At 44.4% G+C, this 20,088-nt stretch overlaps 1 protein-coding gene across 2 annotated transcripts in view; it reads right to left on the bottom strand.

Annotated features, from left to right (window-relative positions):
• The window catches only part of SORL1 (sortilin related receptor 1), a 1,341,481-nt gene that overhangs the window by 1,120,844 nt on the left and 200,549 nt on the right, over nt 1-20,088 (bottom strand). For both annotated transcript variants that reach the window (XM_069614318.1, XM_069614319.1), the window contains exons 6-8: nt 11,243-11,423; nt 9,285-9,383; nt 8,061-8,230 (exon numbers count right to left, since the gene is read on the bottom strand). In XM_069614318.1, the coding sequence (XP_069470419.1) occupies nt 8,061-8,230; nt 9,285-9,383; nt 11,243-11,423 (450 nt within the window). The remainder of the gene's footprint in view (nt 1-8,060; nt 8,231-9,284; nt 9,384-11,242; nt 11,424-20,088) is intronic.

Genomic DNA, 20,088 nt, shown 5'->3' with positions numbered 1-20,088 from the left:
ATCGGATAATGTCTCCCTCAATAGCTTCCCAATGCTGGGGTTCCCACAAGGCAAAGTGATTGATGTACTGACACCGTACTAATGCACCACATCCAGGTGGGGTCTACACAGCATACTTGTCGTATGGGGTTAGGTTTATAAAACTTCAGTGCTCCTCAGGTTTACTTGGGACATAGGCCCGTACCAACAGTGTGAGACTGATCTGCTGTGAGGGACCACTGCTGTACTTGACCGCCACCACCAGCAGGTGGCCTGTTGTGCTCCAGTGCTCCGAAACTACAGCACAGGGAAAGCCAGTCGCTTCAACTGATGCAGCAATAGCACTTCCCGGTTATAGTATGACCTGAAAACACCAATAGCTGATCTGGAACAAGTCAAATAGCTAATTCGTGCGTCCGGACTGCGAGAGAAGTGCAGTGCGGCACCCTGAAACTGCATAAAACAGTTCAAATGCGCTGCCACTCCACCTCCTGGTCTCGGCCAAGAACTGTCCAGCTTACTAGGAGAAGGAGTCCTGTAGGGACTCAACTGTAGTCTGTGTTGCACTGCGTCCTGCCTACACGTACCTGGGACCTTGCACGATGCGCTGCAGTAGTAAGATGCAATATGTGAATAAGGAAGGCAAGGTACTTTTCTGCTGCTCAAGCAGCAATGTAAGAGGAAACACATAGGGTTATAGGAACATCACAAGACTAGAGGAGCAATCGAGTTTTGAAACCACAAGAGACTATCAGTTTCTAGGAAATTGTAGTTCTTTGAGTTTTTCTTGAAAATTTGAAACTTTGTTATTGCTGCTTAATAAGTTAAAGGGCCTTCTGGTCTTGAAATAGACTCCTATGGTGTGTTTTGGTGCAGCGCTTCCGGCGGAGCCCCTTGGGCAGATCTCATAGTCTTAGTGTTTGCTTAAGTATACGGTCAACCAGAGCACTGCATTTTTCTGTGCTTCGTTATAGAACAGTGGACACAGCTGTGTATTTCCATAAGATGAATGTAACCAGTAGAAACCGCACCTTGACGCCCTTGGGCGCTTTACAAATGCAAATAAATAAATAATTACAAATAAATATATTGAAGCAAACGCACAGCTACCTGCGACCTGATGTCGCGTGCAATGAGGCGCCCCTAAAGGAACCTCTTCGTCCCAAGACAGGTCGCTGAAAGTGATCGCCGGAATTTCCGGCTTAGTCAAATCGAGAATGCAAGTTGAGAAAATTGAGTTAAGATGTTGGTATGGACTACAAGGCAACATTAGGTCAGTGAAAAAAAAAAACCTTATAAAAGTTACATCATGACATTAGGTGAGAAGAACAAGTTACATACCAACTGTAACGTTCTTTCGATTGGATGTTCCTCCCACGTATTCCTCATTTTATGATAAATCATATCCCAGCCCTGCTGCTTTGGAAACATTTTTCCACCAGGGGGCGCTGTGTTCGAGACCGCAGCATCGAAGTCTCTCGAAGGCCACCGGCGGGCGTCGACGTCATCCGCTGTGTAAAGGGCTTGAGCAGCTCCCGTTACCTCAGTTCTGAATTTTACGGTGCTCATCGTCGCAATCAGCTGATCAGGTTTTAAGTCCTCAGGCTCTTAAGGAAGTTAGAGTGCAACTGGCATAAATTGTAGGGAGGGCTAGGTTGGGAGGGTCGATGAGGAATACGTGGGAGGAACATCCAATCGAAAGAATGTTACAGTTGGTAAGTAACTTGTTCTTCGAATGGATTGTGTCCTCCCACCTATTCCTCATATTATGATAGACTCCCATAGCAGTGGTAATTTAGGAGGTGGGAGTACTAGAAATCTTAATTATGGACTGAATGAAGGACAGCCTTTGCAAATAGTCCTCCTTGATATGAAGTGGAGTCCAAGCAGTAATGCTTTACAAAGGTATGCATTGACGACCAGGTGGCCGCAGCACAAATATCCTGCACCGCAACGCCCCTCTGAAGGCCCGTGGAAGTTGCCATGCCTCTGGTTGAATGAGCCCTTAATCCATCTAGAGGCTCTTTCCCAGCTAGTTTATAGCATTCAGAGATTGCTAGAATTATCCATCTGGATAGAGTTTATTTAGATACTGCAAGGCCCAATTTGTGCCCAGTATAACCAACAAATAGTTGGTCACATTGTCAGAGATTTGCCAATCTGGAAATGTAGAAACTGAGAGCCCTTTTTGGGTCCAGTCTATGCAACCTTTCCTTGTCCTTACTAGTGTGAGGTGGAGGATAAAAGGAAGGTAAGAATTTTTTGTGACAGATGAAAATCAGACACTATGGAAAATGGTGTGAGGAGGCTTACAGGACCGTGCCTGCAACTCACTTACCCTGTGGGCTGATGTTATAGCCACCAATAGAATTGTTTTAAGAGTGAGAAGTCTTAATGGACAAGAAAGTAAAGGTTCGAAAGAGAAATTTCGAGAAATTTTAAGACTAGATTTAAATCCCAGATGGGCACCTGAAAAGGTGTTGGAGGGTATACATGTGTCAGCCCTTTCAAGAATTGAATGACTAAAAGGCATTTTAAAATAGGACGCCTCTTCCGAGGAGCACTTAAAAATAGATAGCGCTGCTAAATATCCTTTTATAGTACCAACCTGGAGCCCCAAATTGGCTAAATGTAAGAGAAAAGAAAGTACTGTTGGAGTATTACAAAGAAATGGATCCACATTCTTATCCCCGGACCAGTTACTGAACTTGTTCCAACGACAGATAGAGGAATTTTGTTGCTGGCCTTCTGGCCGAACGCAAAACCTCCATTTCGTCATCCGTGAGGTCCCAATCCTTATATCTTGGCCTCTCAGAAACCATGCGTGAAGGCGGAGTGCCTTGACCTCTGGATGGAGAACCCGACCTTCCTCTTGCGAGAGAAGATCCTCCCTTTGTGGAAGACGTATTGGAGGGCAGATGGACATGCTCAGAAGGTCCGGGTAGCACGTCCTTCTGGCCCAATCCGGGACAATTAGGATAATGGTTTTCCTGAACTTTCTCAACCTCACGATTACGTGAGGAATAACGGGGACTGGAGGAAACGCGTAAAGGAGTGGAAATACCCAGTCCACTACGAACACATGCCCTAGAGCTCCTCTCGGGGGAAATCCCCTTGAGCAATACAGTTTGCACTTCCGAAAGGCAAAGATCTCTTGAAGCACTTCCTGAGCTAGTTCCCAGTCGTGGGAGACTGCTCTGCCTGCTCAGAGCGTCCGCCGCCGTGTTTAGTTCTCCAGCGAGGTGAACTGCCGATAGAGAGATTCCTTCTTGCATTGCCCAGAACCAGAGCTGCATTGCCTCTCTGCACAGTGGGAGTGATCCTACGCCTCCTCTTTTGTTGAGGTAGTACATGGCCACCATGTTGTCCATCATTATCAGGACATTCTTTCCTTGTACAGAGGGCAGAAAAGCCTTCAGCGCTAGTCTGATTGCCCTCAGCTCTAAAAGGTTGATGTGTAGTTTGGACTCCGATGGAGACCAATGACCGCTGATTGTCAGATCGTTGGTGTGGGCTCCCCTTCCCGTGAGTGAGGCATCCGTCACTAGCGTGATCTCCAGCCATGGTTGCCAAAAAGGTTCCCCCTGGAGGATATTCTCCTTGCAAGCCCACCATAGGAGATCTTGAGCCACTTTGGTCGGGACTTGTAGAAGGTTTGACATCTCCCCCAAATACTGGGACCAATGAGTCCTGAGGGGCCACTGAAGGGATCTCAATCTGGCCTCTGGCACCAGAGAAATGCAGGATGCCATGAGGCCTAGCAACCTTAGAAAGTTGAAAGCCGGTAGATGTTGGGCATTTTGAAACTTCATTACCATCTGCAGAATGTGGTGAGCTCTCTCCTCGGGAGGCGAGGCTTTCCCCGAGGAAGTGTCCAGGATCGCTCCAATGAATTGGAGGTTTTGGTTTGGAATCATTTGTGACTTCTTGTAATTGAGGGAGAATCCCAGACTGTGTAAGAAGTGGCAAGTCAAGGCCATATGTTCCTGGGCTCGTTCGGATGAACTCTCCCTGATTAGCCAATCATCCAGATAAAGGTAGGCATGAATCCCCTTCCTCTGATACTCACGGCCAACACCGCCATCAGTTTGGTGAAAACCCCTGGGGCGGAGGTCAGCCCAAATGGTAGACCCCGAAACTGATAATGAGAACCACCAATTGTGAACCTCAGGTACTTTCTGTGCTTCGAGATGGATTGGCACATGAAAGTAAGCATCCTGAAGGTCCAATGAAACCAGCCAGTCCTGAAGCTGAAGAGCGCGACGGATCTGAGAAAGGGTCACCACCTTGAACTTGTCCTTGCTGAGGAACTTTTTCAAGCTTCTCAAGTCCAAGATGGGTCTCAATCCTCCGTCCTTTTTGGGGATGAGAAAATAGGGGGGGGATGGGGAGTACCAGCCAGTGTTCTTCTCTACTTCAGGTACATGTTCTACTGCACCTTTCTCTAGCAGGGTTAAAACCTCCTGCACAAGGAGCGGGTCTGGAATTTTTACAGAGTTGGCGCCCAGTGGATGATCTTGAGGTCTTTGATAAAAAGGAAGACAGCAACCATGTGTCACTATCTCTAGTGCCCAGGCATCTGACATAATGCCCCGCCATTCGTCCCGATACAGAGTGATTCTGCCTCCCTCCGGGGTTTTGTGGGTTAAGACCTCAAAGTGGCTTTGCAGCAGTGGCTGAGGAGGTAGTAGCCGCTGCTGTGGCTGATCTCGCACTTTTCCCTTTTCCACCACGAAAGGGTTTTCTCGGTTGGCCTTTCTGACTGGCCTGGCCCCTCCCTTTTCCAAAAGAGGACTAGAAGCGAAAGGGGCGATTCTTCCAGGAAGATGAGCCTGCGTAAGAGGGCTAAGGTTGCCTTATAGCGGCGCAAAGTGATTTTGCTGCCGATTTCGAGGTCTGCAGCTTCTCCGAGCTCTCGTCCGCTTTGCTGCCAAACAACCTCAAGCTGTCAAAAGGCATATTAACTAATCTAGACTGCACATCAGATGAAAAACCAGATTTCCTTGCCATGCGAATCTGTGCAAGACCGTGCTAGATGCCATGGACCTGCTTATACTATCGGCAGTGTACAATCCTGACTGAAGGCATTCCTCCATAGCCTCTTTACCATCCTTCACTATAGCCAGGAAACCATTCTGTTCCTCACCTTCCGGGTTGCGTTCAGCCGCTGATGACATGCAGTCCCACAGGGTATAAGTAAATTTTGCTAATGTGCAAGTGACATTAGTCGATTTCAGGGCCATGCTGCCCGAAGAAAAGCTTTCCGGGCCCAAGCATCAACTTTATCGTCCCTGTCTGGTGGTATTGATGGGCAAGTGGATTGCCTAGTGGAGGTTGCAGCTTGTACCACTAGACTTTCAGGAGACTGATGTTTGGATAAATATTCTGGATCTAATAAAGCTGGCCTATATTTTGGTACCAGTTTCTTATTTAATGCTACAATCAAATCAGGAGTATTCCAATTTACCATTACCCTTTTTTGCAGTGCTTTATGGAATGGAAGAACAGGATCTTTCAAGGGGCCCTCACTCAGGAGGTCAGTCATGTCATCCTGGTCAAAAAATGGGGAAGCTGCTTTCCAACCCATAAACACAATGACCCTTCCCATAAGATTCCTATAACTGGGATCAGCCTGCTCTGTAGGATCTGGTCTTTCAAAATCCACTTCGGGTGAAGTGTCTAAGCCACTGATATTGGAGACAGTCAAACGTCTGTTATTTTAGACTGTGGGTCCACTAGTTCTTCAGGGACCTCTCTGGCTCCAAATCTAACTCCAGCTAGAGTGACATCCTCTTCAGAGGAATGTTCTTCATATATAGATGACATGGATCTAAAAGATTCCTGTCTAGGTTGAGGGTGGAAAATCTCATCAGGCAAAGAGGGTGGAATTCGCCTAGGCATGGAAAATGGCATCGACTTGGGGCTTGGTATCAAAGAAGGCCTCGATAAAGGCGTCAAAGGCGTCAATAGGGAAGACGCTGGCTTCAACGGTGTCGTAGGAGGTGTCGATGCTGTCGAAGAAGGCTTTGATACAGCTAAAGGTGTCAACATCATTTTCGTCAGCGGTCTCAGCGCTATGGAGTTTTGACTTCGATGTCGATTCCGCTAGCCCCGATTTATGCACCGCAGGCTTTGACTTTGTGCGAGGCATCAGGGAACTTTGCCTTGAAGACACTCTCTACTCTTTTTCAACTCTTGCGTGTTTAGATCTTGATTTTCCTCTGTCACTTTTAGATTGGAGTAGAGGCATGATCACCATGCGGCAACTTTGAGAGGGTCTGGGCTGCTTTCGAATGTTTTAAGCATCGAAGCCCTAAGGTCCTTCCATTTTTCTGGGGAACCGTGCTTTGATGGATAAGTTACTCTCCTCTCAGAAGAAGCCGAGGAGGAGGAGGAAGACCACCATCCGAATCCTTTTGTCTTTTCTGAGACTTGGATTTCTCCTCCCCCACCGCCAGCTTACCTCTGCGTTCCCCAATAGCCTTATTGGACATGGCCTGACAGGACCCGCACACATCAACCTGATGGTCTGGGCTGAGGCACCAGAGGCAATTCCGATGGGGGTCAGTTATAGACATCTTCCTGCCACACTTAAGACTTTTTTTAACCCTGTCTTGGGTGTGGAGGGAGTAGAAGATGAGGATATCGTCGAAGAAAATTCTGATGCGTTGTTCGTAACACGAAGCAGTTGCGCCGGAAAAACGGAACTGAGGTAACGGGCGCTGCTCGAGCCCTTTATACAGCAGATGACGTCGACGCCCGACGGCGGCCCTCAAGGGACTTCGACTCCAGTCTCAAACACAGCGCCTCCTGGTGAAAAAAAAAAATTACGAAGCAACAGAGCTGGGATACGATTTGTTATAAGATGAGGAATACTTCGAGGACACAATCCATTCGAAATATAGTAATAATAATTTTGCATTTATATAGCGCTACGAACCATCAGGTATCTGAGCGCTGCTTATTACCCATAGTGTGTGGTGCTCATTTATCGACCTCCGAAGGGTGAAAGGCTAAGTTGGGCCCTGCCGGGATTCGAACCTGCGTTAGCAAGCTCTGCACAGATGTCAAAGGAAGCACTCTATACTTGCTGTGCCACTTGACCGGCTAGGTATTTAATTCAGAAGGCATTTCTCCAGCGATATATTGATGTAATGCATCTAGACCTGAAATTTTGAAATAGAATGAATTTTCTGTGAAGATGTGTACAGATTAGAGGTTTGATGTTTATTGGCAGATGGAAATTGCAGTGTCCCTTAACAGACGACACATTATATGCTAGTGCTTTGAGTACAAAGGTGGAATGTATGTTTTCTCGATTAACTGATACCATCCAAAATGGCGGACAGAATTGGAGCTAGAAAGGGGGCTTTAGCACCTTTCATAATAATTGCGACCTGAGCAGAAGATCATGGAGCAGTCTAAATAAAATGACCAACAGGCACTAATTTATGTGTTGCGGAAGTATGCTTAAATTCAGCACTTCCTCCGCCTTGTCCTGGCATATGCGCCTTCATTTAGTTTATTTTGTTGTGCATTTGTAAGGCACCTATACAGCAAGTAAATTGTGTTTCAAAGCGCCCACAGGGCAAAGGGGAGGGAACATGGGAAAGAAAGGCAACTATCATAACAATGAAGAAAGAGGCGCTCCTGCTAGGCCTTGTGAGCATTCAGAACGTTGTGCAAGGGCAGTTTCCTTTCCTGCTCCAATAAAAAAGCATTCTTGCTTGCATTACAAGGGCTAAAGCCTCAAAGAGGAGATGTGGATGGTGTAACATGGTTAGCATGAGATGAAATATTCACAGCTCCCAGAGACATTGTAAAATAGGTGTTGAACGGTAGACATTGAACTATGATTACAAGCAGCGCTATCCAGTTAAAAGTGTACTGTTCATATCGCTAAGCTCAAGTATTAAAATGTATAAGTGGTACAATGTTTACATGGGGCTTAGGCCCTGCTCATACTTAGATTTATAATGTGAATATCTACCACTCGACGTCTAGGTGAGAGCAGAACTACAAATACCAGCCCGCTACAATAGAAGGATTATTTAAATGCACTGGACATCATCCCTTCTTACCTGAGCAGGGTGTCGCCGCCTGCTCCTACAGGACTGAAATAGAGTACGTTCTCCAGGGACAAGGAAAACTTCAGGCCTTCGACTTCAGAGATGTAAAGGTGTGTCCGGTTGTCTTTTTGTGTAACATACGCAAACACCTGGTCTTCTGAGGCATCCGCTATGTAATATTCCTAAGAAACAAAATGGTTTCCAAGCACACAACTTCATATCGCTCAAATAAATTCAGATGCCAAAACCACAGGAAGCTTTTCCGTGCACAGAGGTAAAACAAAATTGCTTTACAGATATTTAAAACCAAACAATTTAATTAAAACTCGTGTTGACCATTTCCTTTTGCCCTCTTCTTCATCCATTTAAACCATACCCTTTAACGTCAATTCCATCCCACTTGACGCCCATTTGCTTCTTTCCCATCAGCTAACCTCAAACATGGGCTCTTGTGCCAGCCTCTCTTGCTCACATTTACCCGAGATACGTCCTGCTTGCCCTACTCGCCACTGCCCACCTTTCCCCTAGTTATTTCCATCTGTTTCTACTGATCCACGTCTACACATTTCCTTTCCTTCACACCTTCTCTTTTATACTGACTCTAGGATTCCATGTTGCTCAACGCCTTCCTTCATTCTCTACCGCCAGGGCCTGCAACCTGTGGCTCTCAAGATGTTAGACTACAATTCCATGATACCTCGCAATTGACTTGTCTGGCTAGGGCTGATGGGAGTTGTAGTCCAAAAAGTCTGGAGAGCCATAGATTGCAGACCCCTGCTTTACAGTACTAGCCCTCACATCCCTTCTCTGCGACACGTTTATCCTTCCCACATTCGACAAATCAATGTCCTTGGCATCATAGTCTTCCTCGTCTTCACTCCCAAAATACTCGCAGATATCCATGTTATCCCTCGCACTCCTCCTGATCGTCCACTTCCACCTTCTGCACTTTAGTCCGCCTCCCCATTTACTACTCGTCTCCATGTTTCCTCCGTTTATTCTTGCATTTTTTTTTCCTACGCTGGGATACCTTTTCCATATGCTCTTCCTCCACTTTCCAAATGCACCCTCCTTATCCTCTCCACTTTGAAAGCTTAGAGCAAGGGCATGTCCTTGTACTAGTGCAGCAGGAATACCTTCTTGGCCACCCATCAACCCAGTGGCCAACCCAAGAGAACTCTTAAACTCAGTGCAAAAACAGATCAAAAACAGAAGCCATTTAACAGGGATACGTACAATGATCGGATGCCTCGTCACAAATTGCGCAGCCTTCATTGGACTGCGGTTGAAGGAAACCCAGAGTTGAACCGATCGTTGCTGGCTGCCCAAGAGATGCTGTTGAAAGAAGACAAAGGGTCAAGTAGGTTGCTAGACCTCGAACACGTGCCTCATTTGAAACAACAATAGGGCACCAAAGATGTGCACCTCCTGTAATCAGGGGTCGAAGTGAGGGTGCGTTGCTCCTCTAATTTTTTAAATTACATTTTACAGCTCCTAACTTTTTTTTTTAAAAAAGAAACCGTTCCGGAATGGTTTCGTTTTAAAATAAAAGTGTAGGAAGACGTTGCAGCTTGCACTTTCAGTGCACTGCACTGAATGTTCCCTTAAACAGCACTTTGCAAGTCTTTGGGGGTGTGTATTGTGTGTGGGAGGGGGAATGGTGACGGGGTATGTGGGGAGCGGGGGCAGGCCAGCAGGGAACATAGCTCTACTACTTTACACTTCGACCACTTCCTGTAATGCTCTGAAACGTGTGTCAGAAGGTAGTACAGCCTAGTAAGCAATGAAAATAAGGACCTTGAAAAGACCGAACTCAGGGCGACAGGTCTCTACATCTGTGCATTTACAGCTTTGCACATTCACATTGGTTGTGCACATTTTTCAGGGAACTAGCCAAACGGATGCAAAAAAGGGTAAGGTTGTATAGAAAAAATAAAAAAGGAGCAAGTGCCGATCGGTTTAAATAAATAAAAAAAGATGCAAATGCACAGATGGAAATATATGGAACAGACTACAGAATATAAAGGGAAAATAAAATCCAACTACAGAAATATAGACAACCTGCAAATGTAGAATTCATTTCTGGGGAGGAGGGATGGTCACTTGAGGTAGATTAATAGGAGGGTGTTTAATGCCATGTGGGGATTGTGTTAGCCTGGGTGCTGTTGATGCATCTCAGGTGTCTTGTACGAAAGTTGACTTTCAATTGCGAGTATTTTTATATTTGCATTTTCTTTAAAAGGGTCATTACCCTAAATAATAATAATCCTAATCCTCCTCCTCCTAAAGCTCCCTCTCATTGGGGCTAGCCTTTGCCCATTAACTGCACTTGTATATCAAGTTTTGGCCAGGTCACTCCCTGGAGCAGTCTCAGATTACACAATCTTTTTTGGAGGTTGAATATTCTCTTTCCACAGCTCTTGTCAACATGGATTCTTAAGAGTGTACGGGTCCTATTCTTACCGTGTTGAAAAGAGCAGGACATAAAACGTGATTTCATATATAAGATTGGGCCACAGCTCCGGATATGTAGGTTATCCTCCAGTTAAACTTCCTAAAATAAGCCAATACTAGCAAAGATAAACGGGTAGAACAGGCACAATGTGCCCGACTGCTTTAGGCCGCCTGCGCTGTTCGATTGGTTCAGAACAGTGGCAAGAGCACAACTTTTTAAATGTGAAAGCCTCCATCTAAGTGCCATCGCATATGAAGATTCCCTCCATGATCAAAACGATGCCTCAATGTACAGGAATTGCTATCTGCAAAACAATGTTGGGAATACCAGAAAAATGCTTATTCAAAATTAAAATCTATATTTTTAATTGCCTAAAAAATAGCCATCTCCAATACACCCCCCCCCCTCAATTCTGCAGCCCCTTCAGAGCATGGCGCTTTGGCTCCTCTACCATTGCACAGGGGAGCAGTCTCAGGCCCAAGTGCCCGCCCCACTGAAAAAAGGCAGACTTGCAAGAGTGCACTGCACAGGCATTACAACTTTTTTGTAATGGAAGGTTCACTTCGGGGACGTTGATGTAGCCACCTTGCAAAATGGCGACTCACAACTGAAAGGGGACCTTGGACACCGAACCAGAAGAGACAGTGGTAGTTCAAAAGGAACCAGCATCTGGCTCAGCCAAAGAAGAGTGAATATCAAACTGGATCTGCAGCAAATGAGTCATGTACTCTTGACATACCACGGTTTTAGTCGCAAACATGTACTTTTCTCGTATCTGAAAGTCATCGACTTCTTCTATGATGATGTCTTTGTTTTCCCAGGATTGAAAGAAGTCAGTGCTGCGTAGGACAGTGGAAGTGCCGCTTGGTTCATGGCGTTCAACATAGATTGTGTTGGGTTTGTCGAATGGCTCCACACCCCTAGAAATGGAAAAGAACGCAGTTATCGCATTTGTTTTGTTTAATTACTACGAGTTGAACCAGAAAAGAACCTCACTGACATGCAGAATTTCCAACAAACTTGGAAAATTAAATCCTGCAATCAGATACCACAAAGCAAAGCTGCACAAGTGGATGACTGCAGAAACTATTGCAAAACGAAAACAGGAAAAATAAAAGAAAGAAATACAAAAGATTGAAAAAAGAAATGTTATGATAGGGGGTCAACAGAATACAAGGGATCCATAGACGGAAAATATAAACCGAGAAAGGACTCCTGGCATATGATGGAATGGAGCCTAAATCGAAACCAATTCAAAACTATGTTTGGAATACTAAAAGGGTTTGTTGTTGTAAAAGTTTATTCTGAAAGATTTGCATCAAACTGTACAATAAAATAAAGTTCACCAGGATAAATTAAAATAAAAAGGAAAGAAATATACATTCGTAAAGTACGCCATGGCTATAAACAAGTGAAGAGAAGGCGAAACGTGAAAAGAAGATACATTAGAATTACATGCATAACAGTTTGGAGTGTATTACTCTAAACAAGTATTTAGTAACGCAAACATCATCTGATCTCCATCAGCGAGGCTGATTCTCAAGGTACATTTTAGGAAACAAACAAAGTCCAAGCTACTACTTGTGTCTCTAGCTTTAGCAGAAAATAGAACGCTGGTGGTTTCCAGGGCCCGAAATTCATTGATCAAGTATCGGGATTAAAAAGTGTTAACGCGATTTCGGATATGCCGGAGAGAAAAAGAACAGATGTAACCAGTCCTCATGTGATGCATTACAGATTTGGCAACTTTTGTCAAGCGACAATAAACCAGCCCACTTGCAGTAATGCTGCTTAACCGCAAAGCACTGAAGGGTTCTCTGGTTATAAGAGCACGCTGTTCACGTTTCAGTTTTGCCCATGACAAATAGCTGCGTATCTAATCAGCAAGCAGGATTGCATGCATTCTTCTATTGGCACGTTTCAAATGTTATTGATTATGCTATCAAACGGCCTTTTCTGAGTCTGAGCTCTCATGTCTGTTTGAATCATAGGTAAAACCTGCAGGGGTGGGAACTTACAGGAACGCCAGCCAAGAGTTCCATAGAAATCGAATGCAGAAGTGAGTGTGTCACTCAACCTGCGCACAGAACTCAGTACTTGTGAATAGCTTTCTAATGACTACTTTATCAGATGGTCTGCCATTAAAGTTGTTTATTACGTGTGTGTTGGTGTGTGCGTGTGTGGTGTGTGTGTGAGAGAAAGAGAATCAACACCAATCAAATCAACAACGATGGGGATAGCACAACGAACATGGAACGAGAGAGAAAAGTAGAACAAATTAGAAAAAAGAAAAAGTGCAAAATGAGATCATTACTAAACACATTTGGAAAGAAAACAAAAAAATACATTAGATAAGATATGGGTAAAGCAATTTGTGATGAATCCTGCAGAGTCATCACTAAACCGCACCCTAAAGTCTCATCCCATGTGGCCACGGGAAGGCCGCTGCTACCTGATCCGAACCCTGGTGCCGGTATCAAATGGGAGGATCACTTGGGAGGCGACTGCTGTCAGGGAGAGGTGGTGACTACATTAGGAGACACCTTTCACTCTCGTGAGGATGAGATTTCCTTAATGCCCAACTATTTAATGGCATGTTGTCATTGTGTGATTCGCTCTCCCGGAGATCCTTTTGATAAACATGAAAATCGCATAGTCAGAGATAAAAAGGTTAACACCCTATCTTCTAGATGTTATGATTTTGGCAGATATCAAGGTCCAAACCTAAAAGGAAACACACCAACTCCTTTAATAACCTCCCCTAAATCAGACCACTGTTACCCAATCAGATAGGAATAACCAAGAAAAAATAGATAAGAACATTATGGACTTCATGCTCTTAGTACTGAGACGAGGAAGGAGAACTCAGTTGGAGAATGGATATGAGCGGTATAGTTCAGTGCAGAACACCTGAGCGTGACTTTTAGAAAGGTGAAGGTCCTTCATGTGCGAGAGAAGCAGCAGTGGAAGGAAGCAGATTGTGTTGTGGCAGCAGCCGAACACTGTGTAACCAATGTGGCTGAGTTCAGGACAATGCTGCCACGCAGAGGACACAGTCAGAAACGGTACTAAAGCGAGCGATGCCATGTGGGAGAAATGCCCCCGGCACACCGTGAACTGCTCTGGTGCTTCCTTCAAACTGGAGAGTGCAGAGCTGCGAAAGCTCCCTAGGTCAACACACAAGGCAGCAGACAGCGAGGAGCTGTCACAAGCAGATGAGGTCCCAAAGAGAGAAAAGGTTACACCAGCAAGTCTGGAGACGCCAAGGCATACCAGTGAGTTGGCCTGAAACAGGCGTCACACGGCACTCAAAAAGGAGACCACTAGGTGATCAGAATTATTTTGAATATCGAGCAATTGAATTAAGGCGTACTGGCGCAACACTCCTAATGTGGGATTCCAAATAGGGGAACAATGTAACCCGCATTGTCAAAGTGATAGGAGGCTGATGTACAGACACATTGGACATAACTCTCCTGAAAAGGGATACCAATAGGAGATTTTAAGCCATAGTCAAATCAGCTTAAGTGTTAATACCAAGAAAATTGGGTACAACTCCCCCAGCAAGAAAGGTCTAGTGGGATTGTAATCCGGATTACCAGCTACCAAGAGGCTGTACAACCAGAAACAATGGTTGCAGGAGCAAAGCACTCCTTGCACAAAACCCCAATGGGGAGAGAATTGTAACTTGCAATGACAAAAGCCAAATGACTAGCAACATAAGAATCATCCTCCTGTGAAATATGAATTGTGAAAATATGTGAACCCTTTTGATGAAAGCTAAAAGATTAAGAGAAGCAGTTGCTCGTTCAAATCTCCTGTTAAGGTTCTTGTGTGGAGAGTTTGAAACAAGCATTACCACAGAGTACAACATTGTTGAAGTAGGAGTTTTTTCAAGGCAGGCGAGTAGACAAGTACACGGAACAATTGAAGTTAGCACCCGCAGGTGAGTGGTCCAGGAAGAAGTAGTAATTCTCAGTCCCGTGACTATGGTAAAGGTTTGTGATGTAAGAGGTTCTTACAAGTGATTGGCCTGTTAAGAAAAGAATGCTTACTTTTGATTTATGAATTGATGTTTGGAGGAGAAGACTTTTGTTATCTCACACGGGAAGTATGTGGAAGGGAAATACTTTTGTTGTCCAATCAGGAGGTTGTGAAAATATTAACAATTGATTTGATTTGTGATCAAACCACTGGAAGAGAATCAATTTGCCAAGTGAATGGAGACATTGAATGGAAAAGACTTTTTATAATACATTGATTAGAGGAAGAACACTGAAGGAAGCAGAGAAACAGGGAGCGGGCAGCTGACAATTGCGACGGGGGTAGGTGTGAAATTTGGCAGCAATAGATCTACAAGAAACTAGGGGAGGAAAGAGTGGGGAGCAGCTCATCCAGTCTCAGGAAGATGGTGGAATTGAGGGAGTAAGGACCCAAATGTTAGGGAGGAGGCATTCCTTTAAGAAGAGTGTCTTGGGCACATCTGATGTTGACGGAAAGGAGGTTCCAGAGTTTTGGGGGCATAGCCAAAAATGGCTGGTCTTCTGGTTGTTTACTGCCAGCACTGACAGAGTTCAAGTCTGCACAGGTCCTTACTTCTGGTGGATTTTAGGACTGCAGAGACACAGTTTATCAATGAGGTAGCTTAGGGACTTCAGAGCGACAGCATTGTAGATGATGCAGCAGGATTTGAAGATATGGGCTTGCAGTGCGAGCCAGTGCAGTTTGCTACACATTACATTAACATGGAGGGCACAAAAAGACTATTAATCTTGCTCTGGTTCTAAGTACACATGCTATGTACACCTGCAACTGTTATTTTGCTGCTGCATGACCAGTCGCTCATTTTTCTATCTTTTTTTAAACGTTTTTGTGGGGTGTTAGAAATGTGAACCTTTAGGTATTGCCGGTTAGGCCCTTTGATAAAAGTTCTCCCACCCCAAACATGTTAAGGATGTAAAAAAGTAATGTATCCATTATGGTCCCTTTAACACCAACATTTGTGATTTTAATAAAACTACATTCAAGATCACGCAATATATTTCTACTAAGTGAACACCAGTGTTTTATGGAATTGTGTCTATTGCTTCAGTTTCTATCTTAACAATTTTAAATGACAACCTTAGCCAGCACACTGCCATGTCCCCTTATACACAGACATTGTAAAACTACTGTCCAACCTAAATACTCTGACTCCGGATGGCAGACTCAACTGGACCAAAGTAGAATGGTGTGACACGACCCCACCCCCCCTCCACCCTCCTTAGCATCTTATGACGAAGGATTGCACAAACAAAGGCAAATCTAAAGGTCAGAAAACCTGACAGACGTCGGTGTACTGGGGTGCACCTCAAAGCATTCTTGAATCCCTCTTCTTCCACATCCATTCTGGTTGCCCTTCATTCTATTAAAAAAATGCTGATTCATTTTCAATCAAATACAGAAAATCAGACAATAAATCTGAGCAGCCACACAGACAATCACTGCATGCACCACACTTGCACACAAATCAGCAGCAAATTGCATGAACTCAGCCTTGAAGGAACTATTGCCTTACTTAAGCCACCAAGTGGCCCTATCGCAGCCAAAGCTCATTAGTTTTCACATGTGCCACTTTAAACTCAGAAACTCTAAACAACGACAAAGCGAGTTTTTAGAAGGTTTTTAAGGCGGGATCTAATCTCAACAAGTATCTTTCCTTTGCCACACAAATTAAGATTGCATCGAAAACAAACCGATTGGAAGACCAATCGGGGGCAGGGAGGGTAATCGGGCAAAATGCAACACCATCGCCTTGCAATTTGTGGATGCTATTTTTAGAAACCTAGATAAACGCAAGCTATGTCTACACATACCTTGATCACTCTTCAGTGCTAGTTTGATTTCACAGCGCTCCTCAAGCCCACAAACGCACTCCGGTATTGATGGCGGAGTCTCAATTGTTGATCTTTTTCATACAGTACTAGATGCTCAATTGGTAAAACAATACTTTCCTCCCACCAAGCACTGAAACCACACTGCATCCCACTAGAATTCAATCTTCGTCCTCATAATATATGAAACCCCATAGAATCGGGAAACAGTATAGGACTTTACAATCCACCAATATGCTGTTAATTTCTAATCATATTTTACAAGACAAACAGAGCAAGATAACATGTGGCACAAATTATAAGCCATGGTGCGGAGGCTCCTATTATGCACAACTTTCTTTAAGTTATGTGATGGCATCATGAAGCAAGACATAGACAACAGATTAACCTTTCGTATAAAAAAACTTTATTGGTCTTTGTGTCAGGATGGAGTAACACCAAACTTGCCCTAAGTTAAAAGTGTGATTTCCATACCTAAAAATAACTAAGGCCAGTCTGTGTTCAAGTTCAACTTAAAAACCTGTGTGGCCAAAACCTATACTTGCCCTCACAACTAAAACTATACAAAGTGTAGGGATGCCAGCACCAAAAGAAACACTGTTCAAAGTAAAGTTCTGAGCTTCTTCCAGCTCTGGCTTGGTTTCAATTTCACCTTTTTCCAGGTTCAAAATAGTACCGAAGAAGCTCAGTGTTTCCTTCCCCAAGTTCAACAGTTCACAGAAACTTTGGGGGTTCCCTGCCCCCAAGTAGGCACAGTTCACAGAAACCTTGAGGTTCCCTTCCCCAAGCAGACAATTCCTACAACAGAACTGCTATGAGCGTTGTGTGCAACAGTTCACAAAAGCCGGTGTTTCCCTTCCGCACGTAGGCAGCTCCACCAACAGAACTGCTATGAGCCTCTTGAATGGTTCAAGGTTTAAATTTAAAATCCTCTAGTCTCTTTTGATAACTCAAATAATTGCTTTCTTTAACTTCAGCAATTACAATGCAGCACAGCCTTTACTTCATGGCTTCCTGGGTTATTTCTCCAGTAGGGGCTATTCGGTCTAGACAGTTGTCAGACCACATGGTCCACCCATTACAGGTCATGCAACCAATAACCCTTGGCACTTTGTGATTCTCTTGATGTTCCATGGCCAACACAGGTTTTCCTTCTTGAACCGGTGTCAGTATTTCACATTCATTGTAGCTTCCACAATAACCGTCTCTTGGCTTTGCCACAACTTGTATTCACGTGTGTCACTCTGGTGTAAACCCTTTTCCCACACTGCTTTCTCAATGTCCATCCAAGTTTATCAACTTGTCTTTTCTGCTCGATTCAATATTGCTCATTATGAACTCTCCCTTTGTTCATCAAACGCTTCTGAAAGGGTTTTCTCTGCATTCACAATTGTACAGCATTCGCTTTTCACTTGTACGGTATTCTCATCTTATTTCCTCATCTTTCTCCTCAATTGGGTAGTCAACAGATCTTGGTATATTTCAAAAGGTACTTTATAGCTTATTCGGTATTCAATAAATCTTGTGGCATTTCAAAAAGTACTTTCCAGTTTGCTCAATATCCTTTCCTTGGGGGGTTCCAAACCCCACTCTTAGGAGTTTTAGCTGAATCGATACTTGCAAATATCCATTTCCCCTCCCCTGGAGCGACCCGGTACGAATGTTCCCTCCCTCACTCACTCACAGATCCTCGGCAGCTCCTCCGGACGTTTCCTTCGACTTCCACTTTCCTCCCGGGTAAGCATCGGGAGTTTCAATGAGCAGTAGTCGCCACCTGAAAACCTTGCTACATCGGCCCGCAGTTGTTGGGAGCCTTCCGTGTTCCCCAGCTCCAGAAGATCCAGTAATTGCCAGGGCTCTGGTCCTCTTCACAGCCCACTCAGGTTGCGGCGCCTCTCTATCCCCCTTGGCAACACATTGCGTCTCCTTTGACGGTCCTGCTAGCAGGAGCAGCATTTGCTACTGTGAGCCGTTAAGATAGCTCAGCGGGTTGAACACTTGATGCTGTGATGTGTGTGTGTGTGTCTAAGGATCTATTCTATAGGCCTCAGAGCGCTCAGCTAGATCCAATCGAAACTCAGCCTTTCATCCTTCCGTGGTCGAGAAAGGAGTACCAACTTTGGTTGGGATTATTAATGTATGTAAATATGTTCAATGTACAGCACTTAGGCGTAAGGGCTAAATAAATAAATGATTACCATTATTATAAAAATGTACATTTTAAATCAAGGAACCTGCCGTAGCCACAAGAGAGAAAGCCACGCGAGTCGAAGCAGTGTGGAAAAAACCTGCAGGAAGCACAAGCAGTCAGAACGAGAGCCACCGACTAGCCACAGGCTCAAAGAAACATCACAAACATCATAACACCACATCCACACTGAAAGTGAAAGCCAGTCAGGCACAGCCAGGTTAAACGAATCAGTCAAGTGTACATTTGGAAAGAAAAGCTTCCTAAAATCAGAAAAGCTTCCTAAAATCAGAACAGAAGAAGAAACCCGAAACAATGAGCCGTTATAGGGGGTAGGCGGGCTGAGGGCGTTAACCCAAAAGTCCAATTGTAGCCATGGAATAGTCACATTTCTGAAGCGGTATTTGAACAGATTACGCTACCTTTCTGGTTTGAGATGAAGATTGTGTTTACATAAATCACTAGACAATATATAATGTTTATAAACCAATAGAAATATTTCAAAACTAATACATCAGATTAATTTAAATGTTGCTGCTAAGAAAGGGTTTCCAAGCCAGTTGTGGTGATCGTTTTTTTATCTGCAGGTCACAGGTTCAAATCCTGCCCCGGTCGACTCAGCTTTTCATCCTTCCAGGGTAGATAAAAGTGAGCACCAATTCGATTGGGTAATAATGATGTATGTTTCTTGAGTTTATATAGCGCTTTAAGCCAAAGCGCTTTACAGTTTAACAGGTACAATAGTGACAGAAGCATATTTACAAACATGAAACAAGTCATTAGAACAATATGTAGACCAATTTACTAAAGGAGGGGGAGAGTGGGGGGAGGGGAGAAGTGGGAGATAATGGGGGTTACAATGTCTGTTTTGAGGTCAGGGGAGTGGGAGGAAGGAGGAGTTATCTGGTGACTACCAATGCCCTACGTAGTTTCAGTGGTCAATTGAGGTCATTGGGGAAGGGGTTAAGGGTAGGGAAAATGGGGGCAGGGTTAGAGGGGGAAAGGGGGTAAGGAAAGGGGATGAGGGTGGGGGGGGGGAGTGAAAAAGAAGAGCTTTCCGGGAGGAGTGGAAGGATGAGTAGGTGGGGGTGGAGCGGATGGAGAGCGGGAGGGAGTTCCAGTGTAGGGGGGGCCAAGAGTTGGAAGGAGTGGAAGCGTGGGGAGGCACATGGGGCTGGGGGTACAGTGAGAAGGTAGAGGTCTGCATAATGCATGTAAATATGTTCTGTAAAGCACTTAGGATAAAAGTGTGATAGAAACAACAAATTATTCAAATCACATAGTTCTGGAACCAAGTGCACATCAAATGACCTATAGAATTCGACAGGCAATCAGTCTATACCTGGAGATTTTCCAACACTCAATTCACTTATTGCCAATAAAACTTCAGAGATAACAATTGGGGCATTTAGGGAATTCCTAATTTCATCAGATAGACAAGGGATGTCAATCTTCTTAATGAAATCAGCTAGTTCTTGCACCGGTGGGGTAAGTTCTTTAGTATATAAATCAGCATAAAAGAAC

This window comes from Ambystoma mexicanum, chromosome 9 (assembly GCF_040938575.1).
Source record: "Ambystoma mexicanum isolate Mex_15411 chromosome 9, UKY_AmexF1_1, whole genome shotgun sequence".
In the NCBI taxonomy this organism is placed as follows: Eukaryota; Metazoa; Chordata; class Amphibia; order Caudata; family Ambystomatidae; genus Ambystoma; species Ambystoma mexicanum.
The sequence above is the reverse complement of the archived record's forward strand: the minus strand, read 5'-3'. Positions and strand labels throughout refer to the sequence as shown.